This window comes from Acanthochromis polyacanthus, chromosome 3 (assembly GCF_021347895.1).
Source record: "Acanthochromis polyacanthus isolate Apoly-LR-REF ecotype Palm Island chromosome 3, KAUST_Apoly_ChrSc, whole genome shotgun sequence".
Lineage (NCBI taxonomy): Eukaryota > Metazoa > Chordata > Actinopteri > Pomacentridae > Acanthochromis > Acanthochromis polyacanthus.
Window position 1 is genome coordinate 8,922,187 of NC_067115.1, and position 21,154 is coordinate 8,943,340.

The 21,154-nt window shown below is 38.2% G+C and overlaps 1 protein-coding gene across 2 annotated transcripts in view; it reads left to right on the forward strand.

Moving 5' to 3' along the window:
* The window catches only part of LOC110950471 (endonuclease V), an 84,552-nt gene that overhangs the window by 12,686 nt on the left and 50,712 nt on the right, over window positions 1–21,154 (forward strand). Inside the window, exons 6-7 of one of the 2 annotated variants that reach the window (XM_022193054.2) lie at window positions 6,529–6,597; window positions 6,740–6,868. In XM_022193054.2, coding sequence (XP_022048746.1) covers window positions 6,529–6,597; window positions 6,740–6,868 — 198 coding nt within the window. Of the gene's footprint in view, window positions 1–5,326; window positions 5,495–6,528; window positions 6,598–6,739; window positions 6,869–21,154 lie in introns of those variants that run through there. The other variant, XM_051946360.1, reaches the window with a different exon arrangement.

A 21,154-nucleotide genomic window follows, 5' to 3' on the forward strand; every position in this document is an offset into this window, starting at 1 on the left:
ATGTCACTAAAATTACACTGTTATGCTACTTAGTTTGTAAAAAACTAAACAATTTTTGTGTATCAACCAAACTGTGAAGCCACTGGTGACTCTGCTGCAACCAACAGTCACATGACAAAAAGCTTGTATTTATAGTAATCTTGATATCAAGGGAAAATATTATGAGATTGTTATAGTTTTACATGTATCTCACAATAAAATACTTGCAGACATTTGATCTGTTTCAAAATGTTTTACTTTGGTCCTGCTTCTGCTGTTTTTTTTGTGATGTGAAATTAACTTTTCACTCCACAATTAAAATCAAATGTAGATGTTAATGCTCTAAACCCCCAAATCCAGCATTTTACATCATTTGTCATACCACAAATTGTATCCTCTAAGAGGTCCTTAAATTCCTCATACGGTGTCTTGTTCCACTGGAAAACTTCACCAAATTAATTATTTGTCTCATTTGAAAACTTGCCAAAAAGAAACTGTTTCCTCTAAAGAGATTCTGTAAAATGTCAAAACATTCTGTGCTCCTCAGTGTAAGTGTAAAGCCATGAAGAACTCAACTAGCTGACTCATTTGACTGTCACATGAGAAACATTGAAGGATGCAGGCTTTGTTTACACAGACCAGATTGTAGACAAAGATGGAAGCAAATAAAAAATGTACAGCAAATAGTTCATAGATAGCAAAATATTTATAGTATGTAGAGTCACAGTTTTTTTTTCCATTATTGGTAACAACTGTCGGTATTTGGAAAAATATTCTACATGTTGATTCTAGGTGTTTTTATTTTATAAAATAAATGATCATAAATGTTGAACTTTCTTTTTTTCTACTTTTTTAAGGATTTACGGAGTTAAAACTGTTAAACTTCCAAAAGACATTTAAAGACTTTTTTTTAAAAGGTTTTCTGTTCTAGCTATAATTGTTTTTATAGAGGTGCAGGACTTCATATTGCAGTGAAAAATAAACCCATACTGAGAAAAAATGTGACCAGCGCAGAAAACATTGAGAAACTGTTTGAAAGGTAGAGGGTAAAGACTTGATCTTCATGTGAAGCTTCCACGTCCTTCATAGAAATCATTTCAACTTGGTTGTTTTTTGGTCTGAGGTGATCGTAATTGATGTCGGTCTGAAAGACAGCAGTGATGGGCGTTTCCTTAATGCTAAGTGCCACTGTGAAGTTTGAAAGTGAAGCAGAATGGACATTTGCGTTCTCAATTAGCAGGTGATACAGTAGGGTAACATGCTAATCCAATTCTCTGTTGGAGTGAATCCATCTCGCTCAATTAGCATTACTGGCTTTGGCGTCAGAAAATATTAGCTCGTCTCTGCTGTCGGGAGGAATGAGATCTTTGTTTACACTGATCATAGCTGCCTCCTGAGGATGCAGTCACACATTTTCTGATCCAGTCTGCGTCCACGTACTCCAGTCTCGTTTATTTTCTGTATCAGGTGGCTTAAAGCCCCATGCTGCATCTTTCCGCCTGAGCTATTAGCTTTGGATCAGTGTTCTGTGCATGAAATTTAAGAACTCCCTTCTGGTCCATGCTGATGTAATTGCAGCTCTCTCGGGCTCTGTCTAATCTGTCTACAGGCACGAACAGAACTGCAACGCTTCAAGGCAACACCGGTTTCGCCGTTAGAGTGCTCGGTGGGAAATTAGCTGTGAAGTAATCCGTGAAACACAAGCCATATCAGGCTCCCTACCAAATTTCTGAAAATTAGCTTTACAGAAACAAGATTAAACATCGCAGATCTACACACTTTCCGCTGACAGACGACACGCTGCCATACTCAATTAGACGTCAGAGTTTCCAACAGTACTGCCAGCGCACTATTTAAAAACCAATATGCAGTCTTGAGAAGTGTCTCTGAAGGTTACAGAACTTTCTCTCAGTTGCAGCAAATTAAGTTTGGAAGATTCATGGGTAAAGGTGTGTGTGTTTGTCAGAAGTGAGCTGCTTAAAGATATTAAAATTGCAGTTGTGAAGTACAGATACAGTGTCTAAGAAGTTTTCAACATTGACTTATGATCACTGTAGTTTGACTTGTTGGACAAGAATTTACAAAAAAAGATTCATGTTGAAGTGAAAACAGGTTTTTACAAAGAAATGGAGTCATATGCGTCTTGGTGGCCTCTGTCACTTGACTCTTTCTTACTTGGTCACTCAGTTTTTGAGGATGACCTACTCTATGCAGTAGTGGCATATTCCTGCTATTCCTTAATGATGCATTCAACTGCAGTAAGTGATTTGCAAATTTTGGTGTATTCATCCCCTGAATTATGCTTTCCAATAACTTTTTCATAGAGTTGCTTGCAGTGTTCTTTTGTTTTCATGGTGTAGTTATATTCAGGAGTGCTGATTCACCAGTGATTGCACCTTCCGGATACAGATGTGTTTGTACTACGATCACTGTGACACACTCACTAGGTATCTTCAGAAACATTACTTACATCAACATGAAATTTAGTGAGAATGCAGACAAAATGATTTCCAGCAGATCCAAGTAATTAAATGTCTCCAGCACAGATCATTTTTGAAATTATTTTCCCTTGAAAATGGGAAAAAATTCAAAACTAATGGTGGTACTATTTTTGACCAGAGCTCCTGAAAGTGTACATATATATATCTGGATGTATCTGTATTTCCTACTAAAGAAATCTTTTGTCGACATTCCACCAACTTTTCATTTGCAGAATTTGGCAAATATGACAAGAAAAGGTTCCAGTTTTTGAGATATTTTGACAAAATGGTGTTGTGGACACATTGGTAGGACTACAGAAGCTGCTGTTCATAGGGGTCTACACACGTGGACAAAATTGTTGGTACCCCTCAGTTAAAGAAGGAAAAACCCACAATTCTCACTGAAATCACTTGAAACTCACAAAAGTAACAATAAATACAAATTTATTGAAAATTAAATAATCAAAAACAGCCATTACTTTTGAATTGTTGATTAACATAATTATTAAAAAAAACAAACTAATGAAACAGGCCTGGACAAAAATGATGGTACCTCTATAAAAGATTGAAAACTATTTGACCAGAGTGACATGATTAACTCAGGTGTGTCATTTAATTGACATCACAGGTGTTTCCAAACTCATAATCAGTCAGTCTGCCTATTTAAAGGGAGACAAGTAGTCACCCTGCTGTTTGGTGAAAAGGTGTGTACCACACTGAACATGGACAACAGAAAGCGAAGGAGAGAATTGTCCCAGGACATCCGAAAAAAAATTATAGACAAACATCTTAAAGGTAAAGGCTATAAGACCATCTCTAAACAGCTTGAAGTTCCTGTGACAACAGTGACTCATATTATTCAGAAGTTCAAGACCCACGGGACAGTAGCCAACCTCCCTGGACGTGGCCGCAAGAGGAAAATTGATGACAAATTGAAGAGACGGATCGTTGGAATTGTATCCAAAGAGCCCAGAGCAACCTCCAAAGAAATTAAAGGTGAACTCCAAGGCCAAGGTACATCAGTGTCAGATCGCACCATTCGTCGTTGTTTGAGCCAAAGTGGACTTCATGGGAGACGACCAAGGAGGACACCACTGCTGAAAAAAACTCATAAAAAAGCCAGACTGGAATTTGCAAAAATGCATGTTGACAAGCCACAAAGCTTCTGGGAGAATGTCCTTTGGACAGATGAGACCAAACTGGAGCTTTTTGGTAAGGCACATCAACTCTATGTTCATAGACTCAAAAACCAAGCATACGAAGAAAAGAACACTGTCCCTACGGTGAAACATGGAGGAGGCTCAGTAATGTTTTGGGGCTGCTTTGCTGCATCTGGCACAGGGTGTCTTGAAAGTGTGCAAGGTACGATGAAATCTGAAGACTATCAAGGCATTCTGGAGAGAAATGTGCTGCCTAGTGTCAGAAAGCTTGGTCTCAGTCGCAGGTCATGGGTCTTCCAACAGGACAACGATCCAAAACACACAGCCAAAAACACCCAAGAATGGCTGAGAGAAAAGCGTTGGACTATTCTAAAGTGGCCTTCTATGAGCCCAGATCTGAATCCCATTGAACATATGTGGAAGGAGCTGAAACATGCCATTTGGAGAAGACACCCATCAAACCTGAGACAACTGGAGCTGTTTGCTCATGAGGAGTGGGCCAAAATACCTGTTGACAGCTGCAGAACGCTCATTGACAAATACAGAAATCGTTTAATTGCAGTGATTGCCTCAAAAGGTTGTGCAACAAAATATTAAGTTATGGGTACCATCATTTTTGTCCAGCCCTATTTCATTAGTTTGTTTTTTAAAATAATTATGTTAATCAACAATTCAAAAGTGATGGCTGATTTTGATTATTTAATTTTCAATAAATTTTTATTTATTGTTACTTTTGTGAGTTTCAAGTGATTTCAGTGAGAATTGTGGGTTTTTCCTTCTTTAACTGAGGGGTACCAACAATTTTGTCCACGTGTGTATGTATTTTTATTGGAATCTGTTTTTCTGCCAAGTCAATTTTCACATTGAGTAAACACTAACATGTACTAACTTGTTGTGAGTCAGTAGGCAGTAGGTTTCCAGTCAAATAAGCAGCAAGTGTAGCAAATTCAATGAATTATAGGTCATAAAAAGTGATTGAAATACTTCCATTGTGCAGAAATGTGCAAATTAATTACGCCTGAGAATGTGGAAGGTTACATAGTATGTAGTGCAAACAACTTGAAATATGCAAACAGACAACAATAAATAATAAATTCTATTGATGAAAGCTGTTATTACATGTGCGATGTTACAAGCTGCTTCCATGTTGTCTTACTGTTGAAATTTATCAACATATCAGCCTTATTTTGTTGATCAGAGCCTATTTTTAATAGAAATATTTAAACCTTGCTGTCTGAAATGACACAAAAAGCATGGCAGATGTGTTTTCCATATTTAGAAATAAATAATGGATCTGTTGATGTACTAAGATGGAAACTATATCATCCTCCTCACAGACCACCCATTAAGTCCATTAAAGCACATATATGCATCTCACTGAAGTGTCCATGTTTGTTCTGAACAGAATGTGTTCTTTTGTCAGAGGATAAAAGCGGGTAGAAAATGTTCCTTGCTTCACTTTTGGAAAAAGATTTTCTTGTTGAAGTTCTTCAGAGTCCTTCAGATCTTCCCCCCTCTCTTGTTCATTAACCTCCAGTCTATCTTTCCTCCCTTTTCCCTTTCACTTTTTCATCTTTTTTTTTTCTTCCACCCCTCCTTGTCTTTCGCACCGAAACCCTGGCTGTAATTCAAACTGGTGTGTTATTGATGACTCGCCCTGTGTTTCTGACTACTGCTGTCCTGGCTTCGGTCCTACGCTTGCTTCAGAGCAGCCAAACGCCGTCTCTCGCCCGGCTTTGGCCTCGTCCCAGCCGGGATCGGAGGCACCGCATGGCCCCTGCTGTCTCCCCGCTGGCTGCTTGCTGTAATCAGTCACAGCAGAGCTGACACTCCATCCATCACCGAGGCTAAACTCCCTTCATCGCTGTGGCCACAGCACACCTGTCAACACATCTGACTTTGCACCGTCCCTTCAGCTGCAGGGGCAAAACTTTAGAAATAAACACAAAGGGCATTTTTACAAAAATGTCTGCACTGTGAAAAATAATGTTGAAATTACTATCCCAACTGTTTACCTGAGAGAAAACCGCTTAACCTACATTAAAACAGTAGCTGCTGCAATAAAGTGCTTTCTAATAGAATAAAGAATACCATTGGTGTTACAAATGAATTAGAAGGTTTCAATCCTTTACAAGAAATTACTTTGCTAAGTAATTAGTAGCAAACCCATGATATCGCATTAAAAAAAGATGACAAAATCAGGTTGAAAGGAAAAAAATGAACAAATTAAAAATTGTACTTTTTTAGGCTAGTTATAAAAATTTGCAGAAAAAGTTCCAGTTTACAGCAGATGTTACACTCTCTTCTTATTCTTAATCAATGGTCCAAGTATTTGAATGGAAGGAAAAGCTGCACTCTACTTTCTTGTGGTGCCCTGATGCTCATCTTTTTCAACCTCTTTGATAGTTTTTCTGTCAGTCACATTTGTGTTGTCTATATTTCTTGGTGACAGCAGAAATGTTCCTTAATTGTATGTACTCAGACAGTGAATACAACCATATGTATTTTGTTAGAAGTACAGTTTGAGTGGGACGTAAAGTCGAGCCTCACAGGTTAAAGCAGAAGGGAAAAGGGAGTGTTTTATTATATTGTATTGTTATAGGTTGTTTTTTTGCAAATAAATTGAGAAGAAGATGTCTCATCAACAATTTACAGCAGGTATATGTTTTGTTGTTTTTCTTCTGTGGCTGCAGTAGGAACTTAGTATCTTGTGTATTCAGAGAGTGAAAACAGCCGTATGCATTTTGTCAAAAGTAGAGATTTGTTCGAGTCTCACTGAGGTTAAAGCGAAAGTGAAGAGAGAGCGAAGCCTCCGCAGCAGGTTAATAGTTTGTTTCAGCCTGCTGCTGTTTGTTTTGGTGTGCTGTACATCCTCTCTGACTTTGATTCTTGTTTCTTTGCCTCCGCAGATCGCTGCTCTGCAAAAAGGAGGAGACAGCTTCCCACTCACTGCCGCCTCGGGCAAAGTGCTCGGAAAGGTGCGGCAAAGGACACGCTGCTAAAAACAAAATGGAAACAAACGCTTTTAACGGAGGTGTTGTGTTGCTGCTTTAAAGGCCACCCACCCCGATGCAAGTCAAAAAATTTAATAACTATCAAGACTTTTCTCTGTGATTTCAGGCGTTGCGAAGCTCTGATAAGAGCGTGAAGCCGGTGTACGTGTCCGTGGGCCACAAGATCAGCCTGGACACTGCTGTTCGCCTCACACATTCCTGCTGCCGCTACCGAGTCCCTGAACCCATCAGACAGGTACAAAAACACTGTAGTACATTACAGCAGCTGCAGGAAAGGCGCAGCAAGACGCCTGTGTGTGATCAGTACAAACAAAAGTTGAACTCGAAACTTTGGAGATCCAAGTATCAGAGTCCTGCTGTGAAGCGTCACGCTGTGTTTCCAGCAGCAGGGACCAGGAGGCTTGAAGTTAATAAAAAATGCAGAGAACAATGTATGCAGCCACATTAGGGATGCTGCAGTTTAACCCTCCTGTTGTCTTCATTTACGGGCACCAAAAAATAGTGTTTCCTTGTCTGAAAGAAATCCAAAAATTCTGCAAAAAAATTCCCCAAATTTCTGAAAATTTGCGAAACCTTCAGGAAGAAAATTTAAATAATTCCTTAAAACTTTCCCTTAAAAATATTATTTAAAAAAAAATCCTCCAAATTTGGCAAGAAAATTCTTGTAAATATTTTTCAAAAATGAGTAAAAGTCTTTAAAAAAATCCTAAAAATATCTAAAATGATGACATATATATATATATATATATATATATATCAGTAAAACTTCTAATATTTTATAAAAGATTCACAAAAAAACAACCAAAATCCAGCGAAATTCACGAAATTCTTCAGTAACATTTTTTTCATTCTTTTTTTTCCACCAAAAAATATTCAAAGATTTTCCCAAAAATGTTGAAAATGTGAACATCAGAAGTTTCACTGTAAAAATATATTTTGTTTTCAGCATTTTCAAACTTTAAAACGGGTCAGTTTTGACCCGCAGAACAACAGGAGTAGCCTAGCCACGCTAGACAACCCACGGCAACAAATTTAATTCTCTGCCAGGGTCGGTCTAGTTACCCTCGGTAAGCCTCGAGGTTGGATGCTCCTAAAACTGGCCGGACCAATCACCATGAAGTGTAGAGTCAGAAGGCGGGCGTAACGAAGTGACGACAGAGGCACGACAATTCTGACAGAAACAGAAACAACCATTGAAACAAGGAAACAAGGCTTTGGCCACAGCCCTTAAAGATTTGAAGCTAAAATTCAACTTGAAAGATAAAGAAAGGATAAGATAAGAAAGATAAATAAGGCTTCACCGAACTCCTGCATCCTCTGAGTTCCGGCGCTCTTGGAACTACGTCAGCCTATTTGTTGCGCTGATTGGTTGTATTCCTACCCAACTGCTGCAGAGTGATTTGAAAGACAACCTTTTAGCCCGCCTCCCTCCCTGTCGAGAGTTCCTAGACCCTTGCGTCTTCAGACCTGGGTCTAGCGCGGCTAGGCTACAACAGGAGGGTTAAATAAAATGATGTAGAGAGAGTCTTCTTCCTGAAGGGGGTGGAGACAGCAGCAGCTCAGCTACATTTAAAACTGCAGACACTAAAACCAGCAGAATAAACACATGTGAATGCATACAGTACACAGCACACACATGCATGCATATTTTAAAAGTAATAATAATAAATGATAATCTTCTTTATCTTGGCTGAAATTGTAGCAGCTGCAGACAGATTTAAATTGTGAGAAATCTGACTAAAGGTTAGATGTTACTGCAAATGGTGTATTTTTGGCAAATTTCTGTGTGACACAAGTAGAATAAATGTTTTGCTGAAAGATCACAACTTTAAGTTTAGATACAATTAATTCTTCAGATGAAACCTCAAGTGAACGATGAGTAGCTCAAGTTTTGTCGGAGAGTTGAAGATCTGCGTAGCAGCGCCCTGCTGTGAAGCGTCACGCTGTGTTTCCATCAGCAGGGACCAGGAGACAAGTAAAAATGCAGAATGCAATGTATGGAGCCAAATTAGGAAGGCTCAAGTTAAAAAAAGAAATCCAGCACTGATGCAGAAAACTGTGCAGAACGTTTCAGACAATAATATGATGCCAGCTGTCAAGTGAGACAGAGCTGCAGTGTGACAGGGAGGATTTTTTTTTAGCTCCGAGGCAGACAAATTGTGTGTTTTTTTTCCAGCATATACGATCCATGCTGTAAGATTTAGAATAAAAGCAAACTGAAAAGTGCAGCTCTTCAGTACATCAGTTAGACTTTATCTATACAACACTTTTCATACAAATGAAATGTAACACAAAGTTCTGTTATAAATGAAGGATCTTAAACGCAGGAGTTAAGGAACTGCATAAATGCTATCAAAAATAACACATGACTGAATGATTAAACATCAGATGCAATAAAATTAAAATAAGAAAGATAAAAGAAAATATAATATCAGGATAGATAGACAGGTAGATAGGTACATAGATAGAAAAACAGATAGGTGAATGGCAAAACAGAAGTCAAAATTCATGTCAACAAGAAAATAAAAAAAGAAGTAAAACCAATACTTTGAAGAGATTAAAATATGTAAATTTGTGAACACATGGAGAAATGGGTAAATAAAAGTAAAATAACAGGTTAAGGAGAAACTAAAAAGAGTTTCTTGTAAACAAATTGACAAGAAAAATATCTACGGTCTTTTTCTCATTCTTAAATAATGAAATCAAAGTGTGGATGGAGGTAATTTTATTTTATTTTTTTGCCCTGAAGCTCCAATTTATTACAGCCCATTTGACAGTTTGATGAGTAAACACCAGATGACCTAAAATGAAATAAAATCTAATAAAATAAATACAACATCTGTTGATAAATTGTATAGAAATAGTTGAAGACCAAAATGGATGTAAAAATTCATAAAAACAGAACAAGAAAATGAATAATAAATGCTACATTGAATATACAAAAATATGTAAATAAGTGAATAAGCCTGACTAAAAAGATGGATGTCTAGTTTACCTTTTAAAGACTTCTCTCTAAGGACACATAGAAATAGGGCACATATTTTAGCTTGTGTTGTTTCAGATTCACAAAGTGAAAATGCTGCAGGAGAACAGAGCTCGATGATTCATTTTTCAGCAGTAAAGTGAAAGTAAGCACAGAACCAAAATAACAAGACGCTTCATGAGTCCTGTTGAATGTATCGATTGGAAATCATGTTGCTCCACGCAGGTTTAAACATCCAAAAAAAGTGTAGATTCATGTTTCTTGAATTTGTGCTGAAGCAGAATAAACACTTAAGGCGTACAGTACACTGCACGTATGTAACAATAATAAAAATAATGGCAATAATAATCTTTACCTTGCTCAAAGTTGTAACAGCTGCAGACTGATTAATTAAATTACAAGAAATCTGACTAAAGGTGAACTGTTGCTCCACATATCAAAATAAATTCACTGGAGTTGTAGAAAGGAATAAATCAATGGCATGAAAAAGTTCTTTATAAATCTTAGCACATTCACATGTTTTCTAACATTAATCTTATTTCTCCATTGGAATCAACATCTGCTGTCATGAAATATCCCAAATTGAAGCTTAGATTTGGATAGCTTTGCAGACAGAACCGTAAGGGAGCAATAAATAGCTTAGAGTTTGTTTTTGTTTTTTTTGCTTTTGACTCTGACAAATGGTGTAGTTTTGGAGATTTTGTAAAATATGGCATACCTTTTCAACCTGATGCTGGGTTTTGGGTGTCAGAAGCTTAGTATCATTTCTAGTGCTGCTAAATGTTTCATGTTATCGTGTTCTCATTTTCACCATGAAGACTTTAAGATCTGTGTTACGTTAGAAGTTTAGAAACATCACTTAAGCAAACAAATGTGAATCTACTGACAAACTGCTTATATGAGCAAACCTGAAAGAAAAATGAGGAGGAGTATTGAAATATTTTTGCCTTAGACCTAATGTGCTGTTTATTCCTTCAGTTTATCCGCAGGCTGCGACAGTTTGAGATAAAACAATGAACTGAACTGAACTGTTGTTCAGTGGTGGCGATTAAAAACGCTATGAATATTCTAGTGTCCCTTTTTCCTCATATTGCCTCATACTGCATGCTGGGAGTCTTTATGGGATGAATGCATAAAGAGGCAGCCTTCCTGGTTGTCAAATGAGTCATTTTTTTGTTCTGTTTGTTTCTCCTTAAAAGCATAAAAGCTCACTAACTGTTATTTTGGGGATGTGTTGACCTGAACTGATTCCTCCTCCCGTCCTGCTGCAGACTTATTTTTTCTGCCACTTGGTTGTGCTGTGTTTCTGCTGTTGGATTCAGTCTGACTTCTGTTCACCTGGCTGCACAGAAAACACACATGTACGCACATCTTCACATCTCAAAATCATATTTTTCGCCCGGGGAGCTGCAGCGGCGACGGCGGCCATCCCCTCCTGTGTGTGTGTTTGTTTCATCAAAGTGAGTTTTAGCCGGTGGAGGAGGTGGAGGCTGCAGCAGTTTCTGAACATGGACGCTCTCACCTCCATCCTTCCAATTCTTCACCACATCCTTTTATCTTTGTTTTCTGTGCATTTCTGCTATGGCGTTTTTACCACTTTCATACTTCCAGCTGTTTTTGTATGAGCACAGCGGCGTTCACAGCCCTCAGGCTTGTGAAAAAACTGTCACAGCTCGTGTGGGAAAAAAATAAATCAAACGCATATCAATCTGGCAGGAAGACAGAGTTACGCAACAGTGATCTTTTTGAAGTTTGACAGCTGAAATGTTTCACTCTTTGTGCACATGGTGGACAGAAACGGGCCAGATGGAGGTCAGATTGCAAAAGAAGTGTCCATGCTCACGCTGATTTATTCACTGAAGGTTGTCGTGGTGTCAGTTGCAGATAATGTGCTGTGGTTTGTGTCTAGTTGTGTGTTTGACCACCAGAGGAGCAGAGCGGTTTGTCAGATGAGGCCACATGAATGTTTGCGCGTGCAGGAGAGAAACATGATGCGTGTTAAATGGCATCAGCTGTTTAAATCTGCAAATATCAGGAGAGGAGAAGTATGACAGGACATGTATTGATACTAGTGTCATGTAGGTCAAATTTAGAGGAGAAAAGGATGCAAAGACAAGTGAACAGCATCTAAGATCTCCTGCAGGTGCTCAGATCTGAAGCCTTCACAGTCAGAATTGAATTTCGTCCATCCAGTGAGCTGCTCTGTAGAAGAATCTGCATTTGTTATTTCTTTGGTGCCAGAGTCTCACTGCGACTTTTCATTTCTCACCCATCTGTATCTGTGATTTGGCTGAGAATAACAGTGACTTTTGTGCTGTTTTGGCTGTTTGCTGCATCTGCCTTCACCCATCTTTTTGAAGCAGGAAAAGAGGAAGTAGAACCATATATGACATGTTTAACAAATCCATTTTGAATGTGTTTTATACAAATGTGATGTAAAGATGTTCATTTCTGTCATTACTTACAACTTTACAAGCCAGTTAGAACTTCACTTAAGTACTATAGTGCAGATGATTTTCAGAACTCCACCCTCTCGCTGCTTCCATTTGATCCATTCAGAAGAACACTTTACTTGTAACAAATTCCAATTGGGGTCAGAGCTCAGGGTCAGCCATGGTACAGCGCTCCTGGAGCAGGAAGGGTTAAGGGCCTTGCTCAAGGGCCCGATATTGGTTTGATCCTCTGACAGCCCAGAAACTTAACCGTTCCGCCACCACTCCCACCCTAAGCAACCGCCTCAGCACACCTTTTTAAAAAATTTTTTTTTTAAACTTTTACAGCTGTTTCTGTTAACTCTAAAATGTCTGAGTCTTGAGCAAAACTCACCAAATGTTCTGCTGTTGACTGCAAGAGTGAAAACAAGAATGTGGGATCTTTTGTGTGGAGTTTGCATGTTCTCCTGTGCATTCGTGGGTTTTCTCTGGCTTCCTCAGACAGTCCAAAAACATGCTGAGATTAATTGATTATTCTAAATTATCTGTAGGCGTGAATGTAAGTGTGATTGTTTGTCTCTTTGTGTAGCCTTGTGATAGACTGGTGACCGGTCCAGGATAAGCTCCAGCTCCCTTGTGGCCCTAATGCAGTTTTTTTGCCACTTTTGAAAATAATTTGGAGTCCATCCATCCATCCATCCTCTATACACCGCTTTATCCTCATTAGGGTCGCGGGGGGTGCTGGAGCCTATCTCAGCTGACTCGGGCGAAGGCAGGGGACACCCAGGACAGGTCGCCAGTCTGTCGCAGGGCTACATATACAGACGAACAATCACACTCGCATCCACACCTACGGGCAATTTAGAGTAACCAATTAACCTCAGCATATTTTTGGACTGTGGGAGGAAGCCGGAGTGCCCGGAGAAAACCCACGCATGCTCAGGGAGAACATGCAAACTCCATGCAGAAAGATCCCAGACCCACCCCGGGATTCGAACCAGGGATCTTCTTGCTGCAAGGCGAAAGTGCTAACCACTACGCCACTGAGCAGCCCTAATTTGGAGTCATGTTTTTTTATTTTTTTTCCATTTTCTTGTATTTTTCTGTGTCTGCTGTTAATTCTGGATTCAAAATATTTTTTTCCTTTTTTTGGTATATCCTTTATTTCATGCATAACTCGTGTTACAAAAATGAAAAAGAGGTTGCAGTTGTACAGAAATATAATTTAGTTTTGGGCGTGCCAGCTCTCCTGTTCTTTAGGGAGCTGGATACTTTCATATTTAATAGAATTTTTTTTAACCATACTGAGAAAAAATTCAGAAACTTTCTGTCCCACAGGGTAAAGATTGGTGCAGGACTTATTGTTTTAGTCATATTTTTAAAAAAGCAATAGAATGTGAGGAGGCAGCACATCAGTGAATAGGTTATTTCAGCTCTCTGTGATAGTGGAAAATAAATGACCATAGATTTTGCAGCAGGTGTCACAGCAGCTTGACGTTCATTTTCTAAAACACAAATGCAAATTAGCCTTTAGCTGCTTTCTCTTTAAAACCTTTATTTATTCTGTCCTTCGCTGTTTTAAAAAATCCTCTGACATTACGTAACAAGTGGAAAAAAAAAAACTCCGCCTTCCACCGCAGGAGAGATTCAGAGAGTTGAAAGGAAAGATGACATCATGTTAGTGTCCCGCATTGAAGGATGATGTGTGAACTCACTGCAGCAGAATCTCATAGAGGAAAAGACTGAAACACATGAACCGAAGGGATCTAATTCACGCCCTGTCTCAGCTGTGTTCCCTCACACCTTTAAATTCTCACACTCCCCACCTGAACCTGGAATGGAGGCAGACGGCTGGCAGACACCTGCCTCGACTGTCGCCATGACAGCCGGAGAGTAACAGGTAGAGGGCAGATAGAGGAAGATAACACAGCAGAAAGATGCTGCAGATCAGAAATCGCACATCTGTCTGACATTCTGATCTACACCGCATGCACGGTTATGAGATTACTTCCATCACGGTTTATTTAATTTTTCAACAAATATTATGTCCTCTCTGTCAGAAATGGTTTCTTGTTACCTGTCACATTTTTCCTCACTGTTTTTTTCACTGTAATAAAAGTCCAGCAGCTTTTGTTGAAACCGTACAATCATGACTAGAAGGCAGGATGACTCGCAAATCTTTTTTGTGCAATGCAACGGTTATGATGCCATAAAAGCAAAAACCAAGAGTAGAATTTTTTTTTGATTATTTGATCTGCCAAAAATTGACAAACCATGGAATCAGCTTGTAAAGCATTTTTCCAAAGATCCACATCTGTTACCAATACTGAAAAAAATGATGACTCTACATACTGTAGATATTTAGCGATTTATATTTGAAATCTGTTTATATACTGGACTCTTCGCTGCTCAGTGTAATGAGTCAAAGGTTCTTTGAATTTTTGTCACATGATTGTTTACCACAGCTCAATGGGATTAGATTTCTTGGTTGTGCTGATTAGAGCAGAATTTTTTGTTTTTTACAGAATCTGATTAAAGCAAGGAGTTTATTTTTGCCGATTTTTTAAATGAGACATGTAGAATAAAGTGATGTCTCTGAAATATCCCTGTTTTAAGCTTAGATTGACATGTAGTTCAAGGACTGTGGGGATCTTGAGAATTTGTTCTTGATTTCCTTCTGGTGAAACATGTTATTGTGTAGTGAAGTATAATAAATAAAAATATACTCATGTGTAATGATGTAGCAGAATTAGTTAGATTCATACCACTTAATTCAAACTGCATTTTTCTCCCATTTCACAATAATATCATGTTTATTTTGTGCCGAGAGCAGGTGTTTCACCTCAACCTAAAGGTGTCAGATTGAAACCCATTGCAGATCAATACTTTGCACATTTGTTACAACAAGTCCGTTTCTTTTCCATCTTTGTCAGTTACTCTTGGAAAGCTTGTTCAGATGTCAGACTCGCTTTGCTTTTGTATTGTGAAAAGCTGTCATAATCTTTTTTCAACTTCGCTTACAGATCCCTTCCTGTCTGATGAGCGTTCAGTTTATTTTTCAGTCGACAGCTCTCACCTAAAACCACCTGCTGCCTTGAGATTTGTGTCTGGTCCTGCAGAATCCCAGTGCAGTTTCTTGATCCGTACTTTGTCAACCCCCACTGAAGCAGCAACTGCAGCCTCCAAGATGGTGCTCAAAGCTGCTTCCTCACCGCAGGTCTCAACCTTTGACAAATGTCCTCCCCAACATGTGAATTTCAGTTTGTGATGTTTCTGCTTTCTGTACCTTTGGCTGTGTCTCCGAGACACCTTTTACTTCTTTACACTAATTTGCAGCTTTTCATCTCCACGTGTTTCTTGCGACCTTGTTGATTAGTTGCAACAAAGCAGTGGATCGTCCGCTGTATGGTGCATCCATGTGAAAGGCATTTTCTAATTTTTTAAATTTTCAGCGTTGGTAAAATCTCTTTTTTGGCCCATTTTGCATGATTAATGAAGCTGCTTTGTAATTCTGCATGCTTACTATAAGTTGATAATCATTTTAGCCAAGTTTCTGCATTTTGGAGTCGGAAAATGTGCATAGAAACAATAATAAGATGAGAATACTGACTACTTGATAATTGTGCACACAGTTGGCAGTATCTCGTATGCAAGGTTTTTACACTCGTGATGCTTTTAATCTGCCGTTCGACTGACTCTTTTTGAGTTGATTTTTTTGTTCTGATTAGCAGAGACGACATAAAGCTTGGTGCAGTGTTATAATGCGTAACCTTCTACTGGCAAATTGAACTGAAAGCCTCAAAATAAAACAAGCTGCACAGAAATTATTTCTAGCTTTTCTTCAGTTGCAGGAACAGACAGCACAGATATTCTATATTTTCTAAGTACATCGTGCCCCAGCTGGCAAATATTTCAGTTGTTTTCACGCATTTTATTATTTCTCTTATTTTTACAGACTATTTTATACTTTTATACTTGCAGACTAATTTGTGAACTCTACAAGTATATCAAATTCTAATGCAAAAAAATTAAACAATAATGGTCTTCTCGCTTTGATTTTTTTAAAAAATTTGCAATTTGAGAACATATTAAGGGGAAAATTTCAGCAGTGCAGCACAACCTCCATGAAGTTGTATCATTTTACTGTGTGAACATTTGGATTGCTAGTTTCAACAAAACTGCAGTTGTCATCATAACGTAGAGCGCAGCAAACTGGTGGTCAGTTTAGTATATATATTTTGACGTTTTATGGGGGAAAATGATGAATGGAGCTAATAATTAGCAGATCCATTGGTTAATTATATTCATTGAAAGATAAATAGTGGAACTTCATTGCCATTTATCTCGTGTTTTCTCTAATTATTTGACTTTTGGGCTGTCTGCAGTTATAATTGGTATTGTAAGGCTTTGTATGTACTCAGTAGAACTTGCAAACTTAGGAGAATCTCTCTGAATTTTAAAGACCCTTTAGACTAAAACTACTACAAAAATAAGTGCTAAACCCAGTTGGTAGCTTGTATCACACATGACTTGATGTCATAAATCTCCATTAAATATGTCTGATGGACCAACTACAGGATCCCTGACGCTCCCCTACAGTGACAGAACACAGTGATATTAATCAGTGCCAGAAAATGACAGAGAACAGCAACATAAAATACTGTCTGAAGATGGTGACTAAAAACAATGACATAAAACAGCGACTTTAAATGGCTAAAAACAGTGGCCATAAAACACAGATTAAGAAGAACACTGTTACTGAAAATGATAAGAAACGGTGACATGACACATTGCATGAAAACTGAAAATGGCGACATCAAACAGCAACTGAAAACAGCTGAAAACAATGACTAGCAAACAACAGACATCATTGTCAGATAACAGTGGCTGACATTAAACAGTGACTTTAAACTGCTGCTGAAAACCACAAACAGTGACATTAAAATACAACTTGCTAAGCTACAATAACAATCTCAGAACTTAAAATTAATTTCTTCTTTCAGTTAAAATCAACTGTTTTATAGGCGGAATGCCTTGAGAAATGATGGGAAATGGGTCATAAAGTAAATGTTTGAAAAAGAAAACAACTTTTTCACTTTTCCCTATTACATTTTGAGCTTTGAAACATGAATGATATAACATGAGAGACACACACCGCCAGTCCACACATACACAGACAGTCCCATCTCCTGCTCTTTCCTTCCTTCCTTCTGCAGTCAGTTAAAAGCTCTAATGGACAGCAGTAGAACTTAAACCTAATTTTCTTCCAGCTAATGTTCCTTGACAAACATACTGCTCTCCTGCCAGAGCACTTCACATGGAATTAGCTGGCCTGCCTGTTTCCTCAATGGAAAATGGAATGAAAAAATAATACAAAAGAATATTAGTAATAGACCGCAGATTAAAGCTCCCAGCGTCAAATCAAGGAAATCACCTGCACAAGTAGTTTGGCACAAAAAATATGAGACATCAGCCCTCAGAACCCTGTGCAGTTTGGGCCTTTTTTTTTGCCTTTCCTTCCTTTTTGGCTTTGATAAATGGTGTCATTTTAATAAATTTTACTTTAAAGGTGACACGCCTTTCTAATCCATCAGTGTGTTCAGAGGGTTTTAAAAAAAGAAGCTTCCTTATCAAGAGGTCCGGTGCATCAATTAGCAGTAGTATGATTAGAAGTATGATTTATAATAGGTACCATGCTTGTACAGTGGCTAGCCAATCAAAGCTGGTAGCTTGGATCACATGTGGTTTGATATCAGCAAATGTCTATTACGTTTAAATGCAGGGTATAATGGATCAAATACTGGAGCTAAAATAATCTGCTACAATGATATAAAACAGTAATTAAAAATGAGTGGAAGCAGCAACATAAAACAGTAGCGACATAAGACTGTGACTAAATACGACTGAACACTGTGACATTGAACATCGACATAAAAATGACAGATAGCAGTGACATAAGATAATGACCGAAAACGGTGACATTAAACAGAGACCGAGAAACAGTGGATGAAAACAGCAACTGAAAACGACTGATCATAGTGACACAAAACAGTGACTGAAAACTGTGACTAAAAATGACTGAAAACGTCGAAATAAATTCCCTCCAAATGGCGCAGGCTCAGTAGATGGAAAATAACAATACAACGCGGGCTGGACCCAAATATCCAAATATTCGGTCGCGGATTTATCCCGCATTCTCGCAACAGGAGATCCTTAACAAATCCATGGATCCAGACTATAAGCCGCATCACTGCCAAAATCTAATGAGGTGGTCCTTGTGTCATTTCAGACCTTCTGTGAAAATTTCATTAAAATCCGTTGGTCCGTTTTTGAGCAATGTTTCACACAGACAGAGTCACATACACACTTACGCTGATCGTCACATTACTCTGCTGCATTCCTTGGTGGAGCAAAAAACTGTGACTGAAAACAAATACATGAAATAGTGACAATAAAGAGAAACAACAGATCGTACACTTTTCCTTTTAGCAGTAAAACCAGGTCCTGATGTAACAACTTTTTACTTAGAATACAGCAGAGTCAGATTCAGTGTGAAAAGGTTTTATTTTTTTCAATTTAAACACATTTGATGAGTCATTCAAGAGTCTTTTTCATTTCAGTGAACAGAAGAAGCCTTTCAGATAAAATCATTTCCAGACTCAGACAGCAAATCTTCGTCTCGTCTCCGTACAGCAATCTGAATGACTTCAGACACTGCTGATGCTGTTGGTGACCTTTGTGTTTGTGTGCATTTGTTGTGTTTGTGTAGGCTTGGACCACACTTCGTCCACTGGTCATTATCTCCAGACTTTTCCTCTTGAGGGCTCATCAGACCAGATCTGTTTTTAAAACACAAACCTGCTGCTGTTTTTGGAAGGTTGCTGAGCGGCCAAATGGTTCTAGTGTGACTGAAATGGAGTTCAGATTTAATAACATCAGACTCACTGAATCATTGCTAAGGCAGCTGTTTATTCTCTAATTTACATATTTCTGATTCCATTGTGAAATAAATAAATACGTTTTAGAAACTGTAATTAAACAGTGATCATCTGGCAGCAAGGACCATAAACTAACTTAAAATTAAAATTAACTGTTTAAAATGTGGTTAAACCCTTTGGTGTGTGTCTCATAAAAACTGTAAATTGGTGGAAATAACAGCGCATACTAGTAAAATAATATATTTTTTATGCTGCTAATGATATTTATTTAAATACAAGAAGACAGTGTGTGGTCATACATGGTAAAAGAGCAAATTAGTATTACTGAAGCAAAAAACCCTCAAATAATAATTAAAGAACTATTTACCATTTTTCAATTTTTAATATACATAATATTTCTTTTTATGATGTATTTTATGAGTAATTTTTATGATGTTCCTCTATTTTAATGTTTGTTGATTTGTACGTAAAGTGTCCTTGAGTGTTTTGAAAAGTGCTATACAAATAAATGTATTATTATTTTATTATTATTATTATTATTATTATTAATAATAATAAATATTTCTTTCATAATGTGTTATAATAATAGACCAAAAAATGTTTTAAAACTGATTGACCACTGAATGAAAATTTTACAGTCAAATATTGTAAAAGAAGTTAAGTTAATATTGTAAAAGAACAAATTTCCATATGTCAAATGACACAGTTTTGATGTGAATATTAACTGACAGTTTTGGATTGTAACATAACCGTAAATTGTTAAAAAAAAAAATTAAAGTGGGAAAACTGTTTTGAAAAATTCCCTTTATTTTGCAGTCTGTCTATTTTTGTTTGAGTTATTTACAGAAATAACTTCAAAATTTCCATCTGTGTCTGATCCATTGAGTCTCATTTGGCCTCACAGCTGTGAAGCTGCTGCTGATTGAATTTGGGGATGTTTTTTTTTTTTTTCCAGGTGTTAATTAAAAAATAAGCCAGAGGGGTTAACATCCATTACAACTCCTCCTCCTCCTCCACTCACTGATGGGAAGGCATCCAGTGTAATGGGACTCTGAGGACCAGGCTGAGATGTACAGGAACAACCTATTTCCAGGCCTCTCCTCTCTGTCTGAGTGCTTTGCACAGAGCGGAAGTCACTAATTATGTTTCCCTCCACTACTACACCTGTGCACTGCTGGCTCCATGTGTTCTCCTTCATAAAGAGCCACTGTCCAGTCTGTTTGCTGGACATTTTGATGTTTCCATCCACTAAAAACCCACTAAAATCCTCTTCCTGTAGGGCTCTTTTTATGTGGGTGTGTACAGTTTACATATACGTGCGACTGCGGCTTTTTGGGTTTCCGTACTTTCTCTTGTGTGTCGACCGGTGAGACGGAGAATGTTAAAAGCTGTACAGCTGCGCTCCCAGATTGCAAAAACAGATGGAATTTCAATGTGAGTGATAGGCAGTGGGGAGGCTGCATGCATAGAATAAAAGAATAGTGGAGGAGGAGGCGGTGTGTGGTGGAAACCGAGAGATACTGCTGATGCATGTTTTCTCTGAAGCCCAGGATATATTTGTATATGAGAAGCAAAGAATTCAGTTGTTTTTAGTGCTGCAGATGCAAGAATTTATCGTGCCTCCCTGTAGGCCACAGTGAAATGTATGTTTTTCTGTATGTGTGCGTGTTGTGTTGTGTCACCAGCCTGTGTGGCTTCTGAGTTTTTCCAACTTTGTTTTTCCTCACTGTACTGCTTCCATCCATCCGTCCATTCAGCCAAACCACCCGCTGCTCCATCTCTGAATAATTCACACCTACAGCACTGGTGTATTTTCGGTTGTTGTCACCTCTGCAGTAACACAACCGTGGCCCGTATGCACACAAACAAGCAGGCTGCTGAGACTCGCTAACTACCAAGAATTTGTACTTTCGGGGACTTTGCACCATCAGTGTGCTCCGCCCTGCTCTGCTTTGCCGTCCCAGTGCTGAATAATAATAATACATCTCACTTTTCTTTGTCTTTTTGCAAAGTTGGGCTGCAGACAAATGTGTGGGGAAACTTCCAGAACTTGCATTTGCTCTCATAGATTCTTCTTAGCTTTTTTTTGCTTTCTCGTATCTGCAGAGTTTTGTGTTGAGGCAGCCGCGCTTTGCTTTTATTATTGTAATCGTTATTTATCTTCATTA